The 19,388-nt window shown below is 35.3% G+C and overlaps 1 protein-coding gene across 2 annotated transcripts in view; it reads right to left on the reverse strand.

The window, feature by feature from the left end:
• Positions 1 to 12,124, reverse strand: part of ush (Zinc finger protein ush) — a 261,526-nt gene extending 249,402 nt beyond the window's left edge. The window contains exon 1 of one of the 2 annotated variants that reach the window (XM_089740196.1): positions 11,960 to 12,124. In XM_089740196.1, the coding sequence (XP_089596322.1) occupies positions 11,960 to 11,999 (40 nt within the window). In that variant the 5' untranslated portion in view covers positions 12,000 to 12,124. The remainder of the gene's footprint in view (positions 1 to 11,959) is intronic. The other variant, XM_089740197.1, reaches the window with a different exon arrangement.
• Positions 12,125 to 19,388: the final 7,264 nt, after the last annotated feature.

Below are 19,388 nucleotides of genomic sequence, written 5' to 3' on the forward strand. Positions count from 1 at the left end.
GCCTACCGCTTAATACTCTCCACAAGCCTCGTTTGAAGAAGGACATGTCATAGCGCTCGGGAAACACCGTGGAGGGGAGCTCATTCCATAGCCGGATGGTACGTGGCAAAAAAGATCTCTGGAAACGCACTGTGGATGACCGCAGCGGCTCCAGGTAGTATGGATGAACTCTACTCCGGTGGCGGGCGGTGCGATGGTAAAAACGAGATGCTGGTATCATCTCGAACAATTCCTCAGAGCACTCCCCATGGAACATACGGTATAAAATACAGAGGGAACCGAAGTCCCTCCGCAGACCCAGAGGCTCCAAACGATCCGAGAGAATGGGATTATCGACAATCCGAACGGCCCTCCTCTGTATGGAGTCAAATGGAAGAAGCTGGTATTTGGGAGCCCCGGCCCAGAGATGGGAGCAGTACTCCATGCGAGGCCGGACTTGTGCTTTATAAAGCAAAAGTCTTTGTCCAGGCGTGAAGTACCGCTTCGCTCTGTTGAGGACTCCCAGCATTTTGGACGCCAACTTGGCTTTGCCTTCCAAATGACTCCGAAACTGGACATCGCTCGAAATGTCGACCCCAAGTATCCCGATACTCTCGGAAGGTTGCAGGGATACTCCTTGGAATTGCGGCGCCATGACAAAGGGGTCCTTCTTCGTTTGGAGAAATTCTTTCGCATCGCATTTCCCATACGTGCATAACTTAGTCAATAAGAGTTATTTACTTGACCAATTAACCAGTTTTCTAATGAACTAGTTGTATGGAACAAAACGGTTCTTGCTTTTAGAATAGAATAGACCGTCTTAATAAGCAATACCTAATTTAATAAAAACTCTGTGGACTCCATCTCTCTGAAGTAAGTATTAACATTGATCTCATTGATTCAACGGTACATTTTGAAACCCATCGCATCGTAAAATACATCGCATCGTAATTTTTTAGTTTAGTCGGATTAATATATTATAATAAATATATAAATAAATAAATAATAAATAAATAAATATTTACTAACAATCACGCCACGTTAACTGGTCCCGTGCTAAGTTCGTAAAGAACTTGTATTACAGATACCAGATAACGGAAATAAATGTAAGATTTTTATTATACACATACATATATTTAATAAAAATCCATAACCCTGGAAAAGACATTTTATATTTATCATACAAACTAGCGACCCGCCCTCGCTTCGCTTCGGAAACATTAAAACACACATGAAATAAAAAAAAAAAATAAAAAAAATAAAAAAAAAGTAGCCTATGTTCATCAGGGACAATGTCGGCTTCTAATGGAAAAAGAATTTTTCAAATCGGTCCAGTAGTTTCGGAGCCTATTCGAAACAAACAAACAAACAAATCTTTCCTCTTTATAATATTGGTATAGATATCCTCCCTAGCGGAATTCGAACCCGCGACCCCCTTGTGTAGTGACCATGTCACTTACCACTACACCAGACGGCCGTTCTTTATGTACTTTCATCGTTTTTTTTTTCTTCTTTTTGGCTTTTACATATTGATGTTTTTAGCCTTAGTTTTTACTACTAGTGGTAGGACCTCTTGTGAGTCCGCACGGGTAGGTACCATCACCCTGCCCATTTCTGTCGTGAAGCAGTAATGCGTTTCGGTTTGAAGGGTAGGGCAGCCATTGTAACTATACTGAGACCTTAGAACTTATATCTCAAGGTGTGTGGCGCATTTACGTTGTAGATGTCTATGGGTTCCAGTAACCACTTAGCACCAGGTGGGCTGTGAGCTCGTCCACATATCTAGGCAATAAAAAAAAGCCACTGACACTATTTTCATCGTTACATACTAATTATAGTTGACATACTTCGTCGACACCATAGATAATATTAATTATTATTTAATATTTAAAAGTTGACACAATATGTTGTCATAGAATAAAAATAATAAATGATTATACCGTAAAAATAATTTTATTGATAAACATAATTTGTGTTTTGTAAACATTTAATTTTGATATGAAGAGAGCAGTTTTTGAGTTTTCCGCCGATTCTTCTTAGTTGTAAAACTGCATTTCAAGTTTGCGGTCAATTCAATATTATCGGGAGGCGCTTATTAGATATTACTAGAGGTCCCGCTGTAGTTGAAATTCGACTATAATTAATTGGAATTGTAAGTTTGTATACTAATAAGATTGTATTTTATACTTCTATAATCACAAATTTCGCCAAGACTACACTATAAAAATATTAACAAAGACAAACAATATTTAATCTATTCTCAATTTGACAACATATGTCAAGAACAAAAGTTTGACAATAAATAGTTAAAATAATGCACAAAAGCATTATTTTAAAAAAATATTAGCATTGTGCACTTCTTCTCTATATTCTCTATAAGTGTGGAAAGTTTCGTACTCCGCTGTCCGCGCAATTGTCGTAAAAAGGGATACAAAGTTTTTGCTTCACGTATTAATATATTAGATATTATGTAATCATTTAAAAACTTTCTGCCGTTCTAAAGAAACGATATTATAACACTGTCATTATATGATTTAGCCAACTCCCGTCGTAAACTATTAATAAAATCTGTTGAAAGTACATCATTTAAAGAACAATAAGTAACGATCGGTTATCTGTTTACTTTTGTCGTCCGATAGCGGGTCACGTTTTCTTTAACCCGCCCACGATAAGGGTTTTAATTTCTAGAACTTTCGCTCTCAAACGATAAATAGCCACTAGACATAGTTGCAGGCTGGATTGTCGATAGCTTAAAACCGTGACGCATTTTTTTTGTAACACTACACTACACTACACACACACACACACACACACACACACACACACACACACACACACAACGAACACATGTAAACATATTTTTTTTGTAATGCCATTAGCTATCAACGAAACCGAATAAGTGCCAGTAACGTTTTTTTGAGGATTTAGGGTGTCAGCTAGGGGACACTTCAGTAATAATGCTAAGTAAAATGTTGAAATTTACAGAAATTATAATATGAACTTTTTGAAAAAAGAGAGATATTGTATTCTGCAATCACCTTGAATTTTGCAACATGTTCACTGACCAGTAAACCATTAATAAACCACCATTATTAATATTACAGCGAAAAAAATCTAATAATAAAAAAAAAACATTGTATTTTCTATCTCTAATACTCTTCATATTTCCGCCGAAAATGTATTTCTTTCTTTTCAAAATTTAAATCACACTGTCGATGTTGTATAATGAAACAGTTTATTAATCACTGTCCGGTGATATCAGGAACAAACACAAAATGGCAGCTTGGCTTTTCGCGCGCAAACTAAAAATGTTAAATTGAAAAACTCATTAAGAACACTTATCGAACTCATAAATTTCTAATATACCTAATCCTAGTGATTTAGTATTACTAACTAACCAAGAATCAAATATTTATTTATGTAATATTGATTAATTAGATTAATTTATATTATTATTTATTTATCATTTTAAGTAATAGAATCACATTTTTCAAAGAAAGTGTAATCAATACGTTATAGCACAAGAAATACACAATTATACACAATACAAACAACACTAAAACAATTTAACAGGTTTTAAAGTTTTTACATGATTTGGCAGTATGGGCTATGTTCCCTTTTCTTGTTGAATGTTGCATGAACAGAAACAAAAGTAATTTACAGAGAAATGTTTTAGACAAAACTATTGGCGGGAACGCGTTGCGCGAGTTTGTGAGGATTATTTTATTGTGTCAATTTTGTGATCCTTCAAAGTTAAACGTGGTTTATTAACAACGTTTTAAATTCTGCGAGAGTGCACAAGTGTGAGAAAAAGGATTCCCAGGCTCTTCCGAAAAGTCCACTGATGTAAATAACTCAGTAGATAACCACCATTTTACTAAAACTACTTTTTTTTTAATTACACTCAAGGGTCTATAATACATTTTTTTATCTATTATAAAAACTATATACATTTTTTTATTTGAAGCAGGTATTACCGCGATGAGTTTTCGGCGTTCTTCTTTTGCGTGTTTAAAAGAAAAACTTTGTGGTCGGAAAATGTTATCTTCTATCTTTTTTAGAGATAATAACTATCAATCAGTTGCGATCCTAAGCTTTTGTCGATTTGTAACTCAAAGAAGAAAAATAAGTGCGTGCGTACAAAGTACACATGTCAGAAGTGAAACTTTTTTGGCGAACTAATTTAAGTCTTGCTTATATTTATACAAATCTAAAACTTTTGATTTCCGAGACTTAGAGGAAGGGAAAAAGGAAGATATGTTCCCGCCAAAAGTCTGTCAAATGTCAATCTCAAACCTCAGTGTTGACAGTCACATTATGTTTAGATTTCTAAATTGTAAATGACTAGTATTTTACCAATTGAATTGACTAATTTAATTTCATGCTATTTGATTAATGTTCCAAATTCTTTTCATTTCATTTCAATTCCTATTAACATTTTTCACAAAAAAAATATAAAATATTAGGCTGTATGGTATGATACATTTGCCTTTCCAGTTGGAAAAATACAACAACTACTACTACTACTAACATTTGACAAGTACCATGACATGGGGTAAATTGGGATCCTGGGGTAAATTGGGACAAACCTGCGGAAGATTCTCAAAGTACTTGTAGCACGGAATCTACCTAATTTTCTTTAAGGTAATATTTATCAATGTATAGAAGAAAAACCAAGTTAATTATGGAAGTACTAAACATGAGTTAAGTTGGTCCCAAAAATTCGTCAAATTAAATTTAAAATAGTGGTTGAAAAGTGCGTTTTAAAACAGCTTAAAGAACTTTTAAAAAAAGTGATATTATCGTTGTTTTTTCAATAAGATCACAGTTTATATAAGTTTTTAATACACCTGGAAATACCACAACAAACGGTAAGTTGCAATATTCTTATTTTAAATACAATATTTCGACAAAATAAAAAATTTATATTTTTTCCTTTCTTTTTGGGGAAAATTGGGACGTATGTAGGGTAATTTGGAACGAGACTGGAAAAATTAGGGACGAGAAAACACAAAATTGGAACGCCAAAAGACAAAATAGGGATGGCTTGTTAGGGTTGTCACTGATATCTTATAATAGATTTTTTAGCCTATACTATCACTTAATTGCGTGATGTAAAGAAGGTTAATGTGTTTATCAGTTAATTTATGTAAGTATTATAGGTAAAAGAAAAGTATATATATAATTACTTTTTTTTCGCGACATTTACCTTGTAATATCTGCCCGGTCGTATGTTCTTTATAGCAATAAAAAAAATTAAAAGTTAAAAGAACTCAAACGAATCAAAACTTTTGTTATTTCAGAATCTATTCACGCATCGAATAATGATTTTGTTAACATTCACAACGAACACACACAAATAAAAACAGGCCTCAGATTTTAAATGTAGCATTAATTAAAAATCCGAGATATCCAATTATGAGTGAGTGAATTAATTGAGTTTAGTTATTTCGCTTAGAAAGAATTTCTTTTATTTTTGTTATTATTGGCAGTAATCAGATAAAGCTGTTTTTTTATCTTATTCACCTGATATCTTACTCTTGCTCAAAGATTATTTTGAAAATGTTGATTAAATAAAATTGTATTATTGCATTTCCAGTCCTTTTGTTTTCTATTTTTTATTCTATTTTATGATTTTGTTTCAGAGTAGTGATTTTTAAGGAAATTAAATAATAATTTTATAAAATATAACATGCACATACTTTTTTTGATCATTGTATTGTTGATTATCATTCACGTCACATCGCTTCGGAATAGAAACTAGCTTAATTTACACTATGTTGTGTATTGTGCTTAAATTATGGATTGTTTTCATCATTTCGGTCCATATAAATAATTATATGGCACCTACCTATATATCGCAGTACTGCGAGTTGACAACCCTTACAAATATCCCAATTTAACCCTTAACCGTGTCAATTTACCCCGGACGCTGGGTAAATTGGGACGGCCATTATTTTACCGATTATTTCTTTAAAATGAATAATTAAAATAATGTAACGGTTTTTATCACCTAGGTACGTTCAAGACTCAACTTATTTCTTTGGTTGAGCAGTGACTATTTAATTGGAACTATTTTAAAATTCAATCTGAAGGTCGATTTTGTCCCTATTTACCCCATTGTACGGTACTTAATTTCAATAGTAGTTTGAAGTCACTTCCGTTGCATAACTGCGTGACGTTCTGTAAAAAGTTTACCGTCATGCGCCTAAAGAAGTTTCATTTCAAAAATTTTTTTTGATCTTTTGTCCTTTACTAGTCCTGTAAAATATTTGCCTTTGCCAAATATGATTATTCCATCCTGCATTATTTCAACAACATAAATCTCTAATTCCGAAATAAGAACCTGATATTTTTAAACGAATTAAGAACCAATGTTAATGACCTTTGTTGACAGTTTCGTCACAGCTATCTAGATCAAGAGCAAATGGATTTTTTTATAACTTTTTTTTAATGCAAAAATGTACAGAGAATCCCATGGATCGCGCGGCTCACCTGTTTATAAGCGATTTACCATAAATGAAGAAGAATGAAGAACGATTCAACAGGAATGAATAAAAACTCTCCATGAGGAGTTGACCGTATAAAATTCTTAGTGCAACTTTTTTTTTTATTGTCACTTGTAGGCAGTCGAGCATACGGCCCACCTGATGGTGAGTGGTTACCGTCGCCCATACACTTCAGCAATGCCAGGGGCAGAGCCAAGCCGCTGCCTACCGCTTAATACTCTCCACAAGCCTCTTTTAAAGAAGGACATGTCATACATGCAACAACGAACACAACTGACTAATTGAACTCCATAAACAAAACAAAGATCATCAAAGCATTATCCACACAATAATGGACAATTCCACAATTTATAATTAAGCATCCAACATATTTATCGTGAACAGAACGATAAATACATTCAGAATGAGATAATAGTTTAACGAACTCATTCGTACTTTGATTCGATGCTACTAAACAAAAATAAAACAAGCTAGTTTTACAGAAAAAAAAAGTCCTGTTATTTTTTGTTTATGGGTCCACATCGCGACGAAAGCTTTCTGCTTAGTTACCGGAGTCGGAATATCGACTATGTTAACATCCAAACAGAAACTTACAGCCCATTGACTTTCTCGCTGGATCTTCTCAGTGGGTCGCGTTTGCGATCCGGTGGTAGATTCTGCGAAGCAAGCAAGAAGCTAGGGACAGTGTTAGCAACACTCCGGTTTGAGCCCCGTGAGGTCACCTACTACTTAATGTTACGCTGAAATAGCCTCTCAAGGCTATCATCAGCTTAGGTAGAAAAAACAAAAAGGAATGGTGGTATCTACCCACTAATAAATAAGAATTTGAAATACCAATAAGCTGGTATAATAAAATCATCAAAGCACGCTGCATTCTTCGAGCTTGTTTCTAAATACTTCTAAACCGGGCTTCACCGATCGACTCCATTCGTCGCTAGCTTTTATAGACAATAAAAATTCAGTTAACACGCCGAAGATGGATGTGGCACCTCATATGTTATACCGTCGTATGGGCGACAGACACAACGCGCCATGGTAATACATATGGGCGCACTGGAGTAAAATGTTAATGTAAGATTACTTTATCTATTCCTCAGAATTAAGATACCAATGTTTCAAACGTTGCACGAATATTGATGGTGCTACGTGGACCGCTATCATATAGCTTTAACAATTGAGTTCCAAAACGCTGCCTTTTTATTTATTGTTTAAATGGGTGGACGAGCTCACAGCCCACCTGGTGTTAAATGGTTACTGGAGCCCATAGACATCTACGACGTAAATGCGCCACCCTCCTCCTTGCGTCGGTTTCCTCATTACTGAGGGTCATGGTCATGGCCTTGAAACAGTTTGTTTTTTTATAATGCACCGCCTTCTGTTCCTATCTGCAGCTGAGTGCAGATAGGAACGCCACCCACCTTGAGATGTAAGTTCTAAGGTCTCAGTATAGTTACAACGGCTGCCCCACCCATCAAACCGAAACGCATTACTTCTTCACGACAGAAATAGGCAGGGTAGTGGTACCTACCCGTGCGGACTCACAAGAGGTCCTACCACCAGTAAAAAAGCCTCGTTTGTTTATAAATATAAATTAATATACTTAATGAAATATATTGAAAATAAGTCTTGGATTAAAGGTCTCGTATCCAGGCCATAAAATCATCAAATAAAAAATTAACAGTAGAGCAAATTTATTGCACACCAAGTCATACTTAATTCTCTTTAGAGTTATCTAAGATTTGATAATTTTTAAAATTGTAATAAATTCTAAATGCCACCATATCGCAAAACTAGAGGTCGAAGACCACAAGAATAAAATAGAATTAAAACACAAGAATGTATTCGTTGAAAAGCGTTTTATAAAGAAATAGATTTTATGTAGATATTATTTAGTGTCGAGAATTGAGTACCCGCGAAATAACACAGGCAGTCCGCATATAATAATATATATCCATTATTTGTTGTAGTTTTCAAGTAAAGAAACATTAATTGCAAATTGAACCACGTGCTCCAAATTATAAAAAAATTCCAAAGATATCCATTTTTTTGTTTCTGGGCCGGGGACTAAGCCTCCTACGATGCAAAGACGTTCTAACGTAACGGTCATTTTTTTAAATAGGTTTTATTCATAATCTCTATTTTCTGAACATATTTTATTTACCACAGCTTACACAAAAAATCTAAGTTATAGTTTAAAATCTAAGGTAGAATTGCAAAGACATTCTAACGTAACGGTCATTTTTTAAAATAGGTTTTATTCATAATCTCTATTTTCTGAACATATTTTATTTACCACAGCTTACACAAAAAATCTGAGTTATAGTTTAAAATCTATGGTAGAATAAATTAACATAATTTATGGGCAAACCGTTTAATGTTAACAATACTTCAGATTATCACCTCAGAATTTCGATGTAATTAAGACATGTATGACATGATTGGGGGAGGCCTATGTCCAACAGTGGACGTCTGTGGGCTATTAAAAAAAAGTATTTTAATTATACCTTTATCTATTATTACCAATGATTACTAAAAAGAAACGAGTTAATCAGATAATCACTATACATTTTATTCTTCATAATCGAATAGATTTTTGCTCTAGAAATACTCAATTAAAGAAAAAAAAGTTTTTGACTATATTGAAAATCACCGTTGCGTTATAAGTAAGGTCACTGATTATTAAGTAACATGTAACTGAGTTATCAAATTATTAACATAGATTACCAAGTACTATAGGCATCCCAAAATTCATACTCTCAGACGTAACTTTGTCGAATGACAGACTGTACATATAATTTATAGTCAATTGCTAAAACAACACATGAATATCTTGGGCGAACATAGTGAAGTCTTGTTTTAAAAAATCAGCTCAACTACTAGAAAATGTTGGGCGTTATAATGCAATTTGTGTATTTAACAGTTTTAGAAATGCATGATTTTTAAATACAGAATACAGTGTTGCACTTAAGTCTATAAGCTGCGTGAACAATATATATAAATATACATATAATTGGGTCGAAAGTATTTATGCCTTTAAAAGGATATCATTCATTAACTAGGATTTTCGCTGGTCGCTTCATTGCGATAATAACTTAAGTTTTGTTTAAGTAGTTTTTATTTCCATTACATTACAAAGTGACAACCCTATTTATAGAGAATCTTAACAGATTTAATAAGCTTTGAATGCACTGTGTTATAAAACTATTTATATTCCTGTGTATATTTCACTAAGTAAATACCAACTATATTTACCCTCTAGAGCGACTTAGATTGTTTTTGGAAACGGACAACGTAATCAATAATATTTATACAAAAAGTACAAATGCAACTTATTTATTGCTTCGTTCAAAATATTAATAACATTATTTATAATACCGACACAGTGAATATTGATGAAACGGATAATAGTTAACAATAAATATGTGCGCAATAAAAAAGTGTCACGTAATTTCCTAAGCGCTTTAAAATTTACCCAATATCTTTGTCAAACCGTTGTTAACAAACATAGCGGGCTGTAATAACAAAGACCCTTTTGCTTCACCGTCTAGTTTGGCGCGCAGAAACGTCAAACCTCAAAATGTCGTAGAGTAGGGATATATGTAAATTTTTTTTTTTCCTCATACATATAAAGAAAGACTTTTTGGCGGGAACGCGAGTAGGGAAGTTGTGTGATTTGTTTTATTTTTTTTCTAAAAAATAAAACAAAAACAATAAAACGGCCGTCTGGTGTAGTGGTAAGTGACATGGTCACTACACAAGGGGGTCGCGGTTTCGAATCCCGCCAAGGGAAGATATTTGTATGATAAATATAAATTATTTTCCAGGGTTATGGATGTATATTAAATATATGTATGTGTATAATAAAAATCTTACATTTATTTCCGTTATCTGGTACCTGTAACACAAGTTCTTTACGAACTTATCACGGGACCAGTTAACGTGGCGTGATTGTTAGTAAATATTTATATTTATTTATTTATTTATTTATATTTAGTGTTTCTTCAGGTTTAAAAGTGTAATAACGGTGGGTTGTTAACTGTTTATCTATGAAAGCGCACAAATGTGGGAAAATAAAACAAAGCGTAATTTCTCGGGATCCTCCAAAAAGTTCACTGAAAAAGTCTCTGTAAATGATCACCATTTTACTGAGATTATATTTCATCCCATATCATCTCATCTCATCTCATTTCATTTTATTTCATAATATCATTTTTCATATAAAAAATATAATATATAAAAGATTAGGCTGTATGGTATAAGTACCTTTGCCTTTCCGGTTGGAAAAATAAAACTTCTACTACATAAGCTTAAAAATATTTTTAACATTGTATTTGTTATGGTCCGCGGTCTCGAACACTGTAAAGTATTCAAAACATCAAAAATCATAAAATGACAAACAAAATATGAGATAAATGCGTAAAAATACTTTCAATTGTTTTAATATTAGTCAATAAGCCCAGATGCAATGACCTACATCATTTATATAACGATAACAGATGGTTCGAAAGTTATTAATTAATACATTTATTTATTATACATTTTCTAATAATATGAACAGTGTTTTATATCGTTCAAGTATTAGATTACTTTCAATAAATAAATGATGAAATAAATTGGAATAGTTTTAAAGAAACCATTTTAAAAATCGGCCGCACTGTTCGCTTGCATTAATAATATTGACAGTTATAAATATTGAAAAAAAAAGTCTTATTTTTACAGTCATGCGATTCAAACTTATTGTGGCCACAGGCATACATCATATGGAGAAATATTTGGGCCACCCATGAGAATCTATATTGCCAGAGTCATATCTCGCTCTCTTCCTACAGAGATACAAGAGTACTATCTAAACTATGAACATTTACAAAGTTACATTAAGTGAAGTGAAGTTACATTAAGATATCGTTCAAAGTTTGTTATTGAATTGGTGACGTCACAATATTCTAAAGCATGCCGCTTACCTAAAACTACTTTTACGGATTCATCATGCAATTCAATCATAGCTGCTGGTGAAAGCTGATGAGAGTATTATATTGAAAGCCACATTTAATCGTAAAACAATCTTGAAATTGCGACGCGCGACAAAAATGTCAAACGCATATACCTAATTAACTTTAATTAAATTTAAATAAAGGAAAACGTATTTCAATAAGCCGAACGTTGATAAGAACCTTTACATAAAAAAACAATCTAAATACAATTTAATTTATTAGAAATATGACGAAATACATAGGCCGGAAAACGAAAAATATTTAATGTACATACTTAGTACATAATTAAATTATTAATGTTGACATCAACACGTAAACAAAATTTGACATACAACGTTACCAAGAACTTTGGAAAAGAACTTGGCAAATTTTACGAAACTACTTATCGGCCGAGTTAAATACGAAACTTATAGAGCCTTATCGTGCTATTACACATAAAAAAAAAACCTTAAAATGACGCAACTTAATGTCTAAACTCACGTTTCAAGGGTTTGGGGTTGCTTTGTTTCCTTCGAGACATGACCTAGGTAGGGGCACCGACAATTCTCAACATCACTAACGAACACACAAGTAACACGTGGAAAAACTTATACACGACTGTGCGAGCGTGCGTGCGCTCACGACGGCGGTCGGAGAACAACTGACAAGAACTGGTTGAAGGCTGAAGGCGTACGTCGGCGGCCAATTCGCGAGCAGAGCCAGGGGGCAGGGTCTGGCCACGCCCCCCCGTGAAGACCCCCGCCGTAGCCCGTAGCACCGTAGCGTCGTAGACATTGCTGTCGCTCTGTGCTTTTCAAAATATCGTAGGTGTCCTACTAAGGAACTCGTGGTCATGATTTGGAATTTTTACTTTTTACTGGTGGTAGGACCTCTTGTGAGTCCGCACGGGTAAGTACCACCACCCTGTCTATTTCTGCCGTGAAGCAGTAATGCGTTTCGGTTTGAAGGGTGGGGCAGCCGTTGTAACTATACTGAGACCTTAGAACTTATATCTCAAGGTGGGTGCATTGCTAGCACGAACCCTAGCAAGAGCCGTGCTTCGCAGAATCTACCATCAGATCGGAAACGCGACCCACTGAGAAGATCCGGCGAGAAACTCAGTGGGCTGTGTCTGAGGGTTAATTTATTCGCCAAACCCTTCGTTGCAAGCGACGGGTTCGACGACGACGGTGACAATTGCTTGAGGTACCTAAAAGCACCGTTAATGGATCATCTTCATGTTAGGTAATGTTTGTAACCATTTTTAAGCAGCAGAGTGGTAGCACCATATACAATAAAAATAAAATTAGCATGGAACAAATAATACGAATCGAAATATCCAATAGTGATTTGATGTAATGTTAAAAGCTTGTATCATTAACAAAGACCTCATTTTATAATAGTAGGTATTCGTAGGGCATGCCAAGCTCGCAAGAATCGACCAACCTAGTTATATTCAAACCTAGTTATATTCAATAAGTTAATTTAAATATCCTACTGATTTTTGCCTAAGAAAACATGTTAATCAATACATGTAACAAATATAATGAAATAATTTAGCTTTGTGATATCATAAAATAGTAATTCTCCAACTCTTCTCTTGGTTGTGGTTCTCCGAGTATTATCCCAACATATTGCCTTAATCAAAAATACTTTCTGATAGTAGCGCATATCTTGAAACTACAAAAAATATCTCATCGTTCAAACCAGTACGCAATATTACTTCACATCCTAAATATTTACTTTTCCGATTCTAAGCCGCGTTCAAAATATCAAATCTGTAAAAAAACTCACTTCCTCATCTTTTATAGTTCAAGTCGTTTGTGAACACGAAAGGTTCCAAATGATATAACATGTAGGTGAACCCGTAAAAGTAGTTTTGAATATGTTAGAAATAAATTATTTAACTTCAAACGAAATTCATTTATTACTTTAATAATAATAAATACGCAGTCATTTTTTTATTGCCCTTGTAGGCAGATGAGCATACGGCCCACCTGATGGTAAGTGGTTACCGTCGTCCATGGACCTCAGCAATGCCAAGGGCAGTGCAAAGCCGCTGCCTATCGTAAAAAGTAAGAAGGACAAAAAGTATGAAGGAGAAATCAAAATAGATGTTGTCCCACAGACACAATTCGTATTTTCGAGAAAGAATCGAATATACGTTGCTAAATTCTAAAATTCTACCAATTCTTGTGAGTCCGCACCGGTAGGGACCACCACCCCGCCTATTTCTGCCGTGAAGCAGTAGTGCATTTCGGTTTGAAGGGCGGAGCAGCCGTTGTAACTATACTGAGACCTTAGAACTCATCGCTCAAGGTGGATGGCGCATAATTTAATAAGGAACACAAGTCAAAAAGCAATTATTTGTTAATTTGTTTACTGAATAACACAATGGGGCAATGAGCTGGACGATTCTAGATGCCCGTTTCTTTTATATGCTAACGAGCTCACAGCACAACCATACACTTTCCTCCTCCTATCGTCGATAATCCACAATGCTAAAGGTCGTGGCCTATTTTAGTAATTTTCTCCTGGATAATCCTGCGCCAGTCCTTCCTATCTTCGGCTGCGCGGACGCCATCGTGGACTGAAACGTCGACAGTACAACGTAATAAATAACGTAACAACGTAAACGTATCCAGCCACCTCGATTTGAGGTCTATTAGTGTGAGTGCTCTGAGGAATTGTTCGAGATGATACCGGCATCTCGTTTTTACCATCGCACCGCCCGCCACCGGAGTAGAGTTCATCCATACTACCTGGAGCCACTGCGGTCATCCACAGTGCGTTTCCAGAGGTCTTTTCTGCCACGTACCATCCGGCTATGGAATGAGCTCCCTTCCAAGGTGTTTCCCGGGCGCTATGACATGTCCTTCTTTAAACGAGGCTTGTGGAGAGTATTAAGCGGTAGGCAGCGACTTGGCTCTTGCCGGGGGCATTGCTGAAGTCCATGGGTGACGGTAACCACTCACCATCAGGTGGGCCGTATGCTCTTCTGCCTACAAATATATATTATCTCAACTATATAGTAAATAGGCAATTACTACACTTGCGGTTTTGATTATTATCACACAACGTTATTCCTTCATCGTGGAAGTCATTAGAGATGATGAGCTGACCACGTACTTCATTAGAAAAAAAACGTTCTCGATAGCGTAAAAGTTAACTCACATTTGTATCGAGTTGGAACGTTTGCCTATTTTCGCCGCTAGGGGCGCTGTTCTAACTGTATACAAAGAGTTAACTTTTACGCTATCGAGAACGTTAAAAAACTCGCACTAAGCACATGGCACAGTCGTCTAGCTAGAGTACACCAGGCGTCTTATCCTTTAGGCCACAACGACTTACGTCATCGACTACAAGGGGTAGTTTCTATAATAATTTAGGTAAGTAACAACTCATAAACTTGTAGTGTATTCATTCTAACATCAAACTCTACCTATCTTGAGGCAGCGCCCAAAATAACAGAATTGTGTGCGACATCTAGTGACTTCTTACCAAGGTATCGCACAAGGCAATAGCCGATTTAACATTCGCAAATTCATGTAATTAATCTCTTCTCTTAATAGTATAAAACAAAATCGCTAACTGTTTCTGCCTGTTTCTCCCTTACCTCTTAAGTCACGGAACCGATTTTGATACGATTTCCCTACGAATACTTATTATTTATTCGTAGAGATTTCCGCTAATAAAAAGAGCAATAAACGAGAAAGGCCTGTGTATATAATCTGTTAAAATTTATTTGACAAAATAGCGTTATGACAATAAACTGTTTTCGTACGATCACAAAATCTTAAGAGATCGTGTAGTTTAACGCGGGCACAGAAGTGGGAGGAAAAAGAGTAAGTATGGGAGGAATAGTACAGGAGTATAAAAAAATATATATATATATATATAACTAGTCAGGTCATAAGTATTGTCACACACTAAAAACTTTTCTTTTAGAATGCTGGCCACAAAAAAGTTTATTAAATTCGAATTTCGAATTGTTCATGAAAATAAAAATGTATACTTTTAGAATTTTACTCATTTTTAAATATGGAGTGGACGCTTAAAGAAGACCGTGTTGCAGTTATTGCGTTGCATCGTTGCGGTTACGCGCCAATTCAAATTTTTAACATACTGAAAAATTTGAATATAACCAAAAGATTCGTTTATCGTACCATCAAACGATACAATGAAGACTCTAGTGTAGATGACAGGTCAAGAAGTGGTCGCCCTCGGTCTGTTAGGACTCCAGCAGTGATAAAAGCTGTGAAGGCGCGAATTCAAAGAAATCCCAAACGTAAGCAGAAACTGTTGGCCCTTCAGATGGGGTTAAGCAGAACCACGGTGAAAAGGGTGTTAATTAAGACTTAGGGCTTCGGGCATATCGAAGAAAAACAGGACATCGTTTGAATGCTCGTCTAATGGACCTGAGACTGAAGAGATGCCGCGCTTTGTTGAAGCGGTACGCGGGAAAAAAATATCGGGAAATTTTTTTTTCGGATGAAAAAATTTTTACCGTAGAAGAGAGCTACAACAAATAAAATGATAAGGTGTACGCACACAGTAGTGAAGAAGCGAGCAACCGTATTCCGCGTGTCCAACGAGGTCATTTTCCATCCTCGCTCATGGTATGGTTGGGAGTTTCTTATTGGAGCTTAACAGAGGTACATTTTTGTGAGAAAGATGTAAAAACGAATGCAGTTGTGTATCAAAATACAGTCCTGACGAACCTTGTGGAACCTGTTTCTCATACCATGTTCAATAACAGGCACTGGGTATTCCAACAAGATTCGGCGCCAGCTCATAGTGCGAAGAGCACACAAGACTGGCTGGCGGCGCGTGAAATCGACTTCATCCGGCACGAAGACTGGCCCTCCTCCAGTCCAGATTTGAATCCGTTAGATTACAAGATATGGCAACACTTGGAGGAAAAGGCGTGCTCAAAGCCTCATCCCAATTTGGAGTCACTCAAGACATCCTTGATTAAGGCAGCCACCGATATTGACATGGACCTCGTTCGTGCTACGATAGACGACTGGCCGCGCAGATTGAAGGCCTGTATTCAAAATCACGGAGGTCATTTTGAATAAACTTTAGTGTCATAAGAATCTATGTTTTGTTAAGTTCATTTTGGTATATGAATGGTTACATAATGAATAAACTTGTTTCAATTATTTTACATTAAACATGTGACAGAATTTGACTGTTTCTCTGCTTTATGCTGCTTGTAACCCTCGTAATGTTATCGGTACCCAGGGCCGGATTTAAACATAATGCCACTCCTGGGCACCGGAAAAGGATCCACTCGAATACTGGAATTTTACTTAAAACTTATAGTTTATAATATATTCTATTTTTCAAAATTAAAATAACTGATTTATTGCAGAAACTTTATTATTGTTATATATTCCAAAAACATAAATAAATATTTGTTTTTTTTTTCTAATAATTATAAATTTGGCACTAAGAATGACTCATAATTATGTTACATCAATAAAATAAAAAACAAATTAAATTTCGTTAATTCCAGAAAATAGAAAAATCTATTATTATTTTAAATCTCCAAGGATATAAATTGATTAAATCATTTTGATTATTCATTTTTACCAAAAGTGCCAAATTTTTTATTAAAAAATAATGGATGAATTGAATTTATTGAATTATCAATTAAACAGAAAATTGTTACTAAATATAATTAATTAATAACATTGAGCAATCTTGATAAGGCAAAAAGTTTTTTCACTTTCAAACATTTGCCGCCCTAAATAATTTGCCACCCTGGGCACTTGCCCCGACTCCCCCTAGTGTAAATCCACCATTGTTGGTACCCATATGAAAGAAGGAAATCCAAGGTTTGTGACGTAAAATAGACTAACCTTTGAAATTACAAATTTCCTCGGGTGACATTGTGAGCATGACATTGTCTACTTACGAGGGCTGCACTAAAAGTATCAGGAATGGAATATTTCCACTGTTCCTGTCATATTAAAATATTTTTAATTGAAAACTCCTTGGTTTTAAAAATCGAATACCATTTATTTATTTAAAAAAAGATTCTCGGTCTTGTCACGAGGTTTTGTCAAACTTGTTTAGTCGTTGAGAAACTGGAATTGACTCGAGAAAATTCAAGAGCGATGATTTATTATGACTTTCGAAGTGGTTTAACACAAAAACAGTGTGTTGACCGGATTATTTCTGCATTTGGTAATGAAGCCACATCCAAAACCACAATTTATCGCTGGTTTGCTGAGTTTCAACGTGGACGTGTCAAGCTCAGTGATGATCCCCGTCAAGGTCGTCCAAAAACTGCAGTCACCCAAGAAAACGTTGATGCTGTGCGTAAGCTGATTGAGGAAGATCGACATGTGACATACCGCGAAATTCAGGCAACTTTAGACATTGGCATGAGTCAAATACAAATAATCTTGCATGAACAATTAGGTGTAAAAAAGTTGTTTTCCCGATGGATACCGCATTCGCTCTGTGAAGAGCAAAAAGCGGCTCGCGTTACTTGGTGCGTCAGAATTCTCGAAAGATTTCACGCAGGATCCTCAAATGCTGTATACAACATTGTATCAGGTGACGAATCCTGGATATACGCGTACGAACCCGAAACACAAAACCAGTCACGAGTTTGTGTGTTCGAAAATGAGTTGAAGCCAACAAAAATTGTTCGTTCACGGAGTGTTGCAAAAAAAATGGTGGCCACGTTTGTCTTCAAAACCGGCCATGTTACGACTATTCCTCTTGAGAGACAAAGAACGGTTAATGCAGAATGGTATGCTAGCATTTGTTTGCCACAGGTCGTTTCTGAACTCCGTAAAGAGAACTGCAACCGCCGCATCATCCTCCATCACGACAATGCGAGTTCTCACACCGCGCACAGAACAAAAGAGTTTTTAGAGCAAGAAAACATAGAATTATTAGACCATCCGCTGTACAGCCCCGACCTAAGCCCTAATGATTTCTATACTTTCCCTAAAATAAAGAATAAATTGCGTGGACAGAGATTTTCATCACCTGAAGAAGCTGTGGACGCCTACAAAACGGCCATTTTGGAGACCCCAACTTCCGAATGGAATGGTTGCTTCAATGATTGGTTCCAACGTATGGAAAAATGTGTCTTTCGCGGAGAATACTTCGAAAAGCAATAAATACATTTTTAAATAGTAATGTTGTGTCACTTCGTTAATTCCCGAAATTTTCAGTGCCGCCTAGGTACTAAGTATATTCCTGTAGAAAGTTATATTATTAGAAACCGGTCTAATTTTCTCAGACATACATATATTTTTGTTCTGTCATAATGTGAAATTAAGTCTGAATGTGAAAAATATTAGTTTTGACTAAATGCTGCTGCCATCTATACTAGTTTAAAAGAACTATTAACAAATGCTTAATACTTTAAATACTCTAAACATTTTTCACTGAAAAAAATAGGTGGCGCTATTGACAATTTAGTCATCGCATGAAAAAAGTTTTCTTGACTTTACAACAGATGGCACAACCTGTTCTCTAAAATTTTAAGTGCTTTTATAATTGCCGTCTTGAAAAACAGTTTTAATGACTGCCACTCAGTTTAAATACAAAATTAAAAAAACATAATTCGCTACTATTGAGTCAACAGTCAAGAATTAATCTTCGATCACACAAATTGTTTGTGTTATAGCATAGGATTTTATCTTTTATGAGCATATCTCTAGCACAGAAATCTACTAGTATGTACCTATGCGAGAATGCACACATTACCAAACTAAGAATATGAAATTAAATGACCAAGTTTATCCTTAAAAGGTAATTTTTTTTATTTGTTTTTCTTCGAGATTACACAATAATATAATTACAATTGTATAGTATTTTCTTCGGTTTTACCGCATTGTAGACATAATTAAAATCACCTTTACGGGTTAATCTCGTCCTAATTTATCTATTAACAGATTAT

The sequence above is a fragment of the Bombyx mandarina genome, chromosome 04 (assembly GCF_030267445.1).
Source record: "Bombyx mandarina strain Sakado chromosome 04, ASM3026744v2".
In the NCBI taxonomy this organism is placed as follows: Eukaryota; Metazoa; Arthropoda; class Insecta; order Lepidoptera; family Bombycidae; genus Bombyx; species Bombyx mandarina.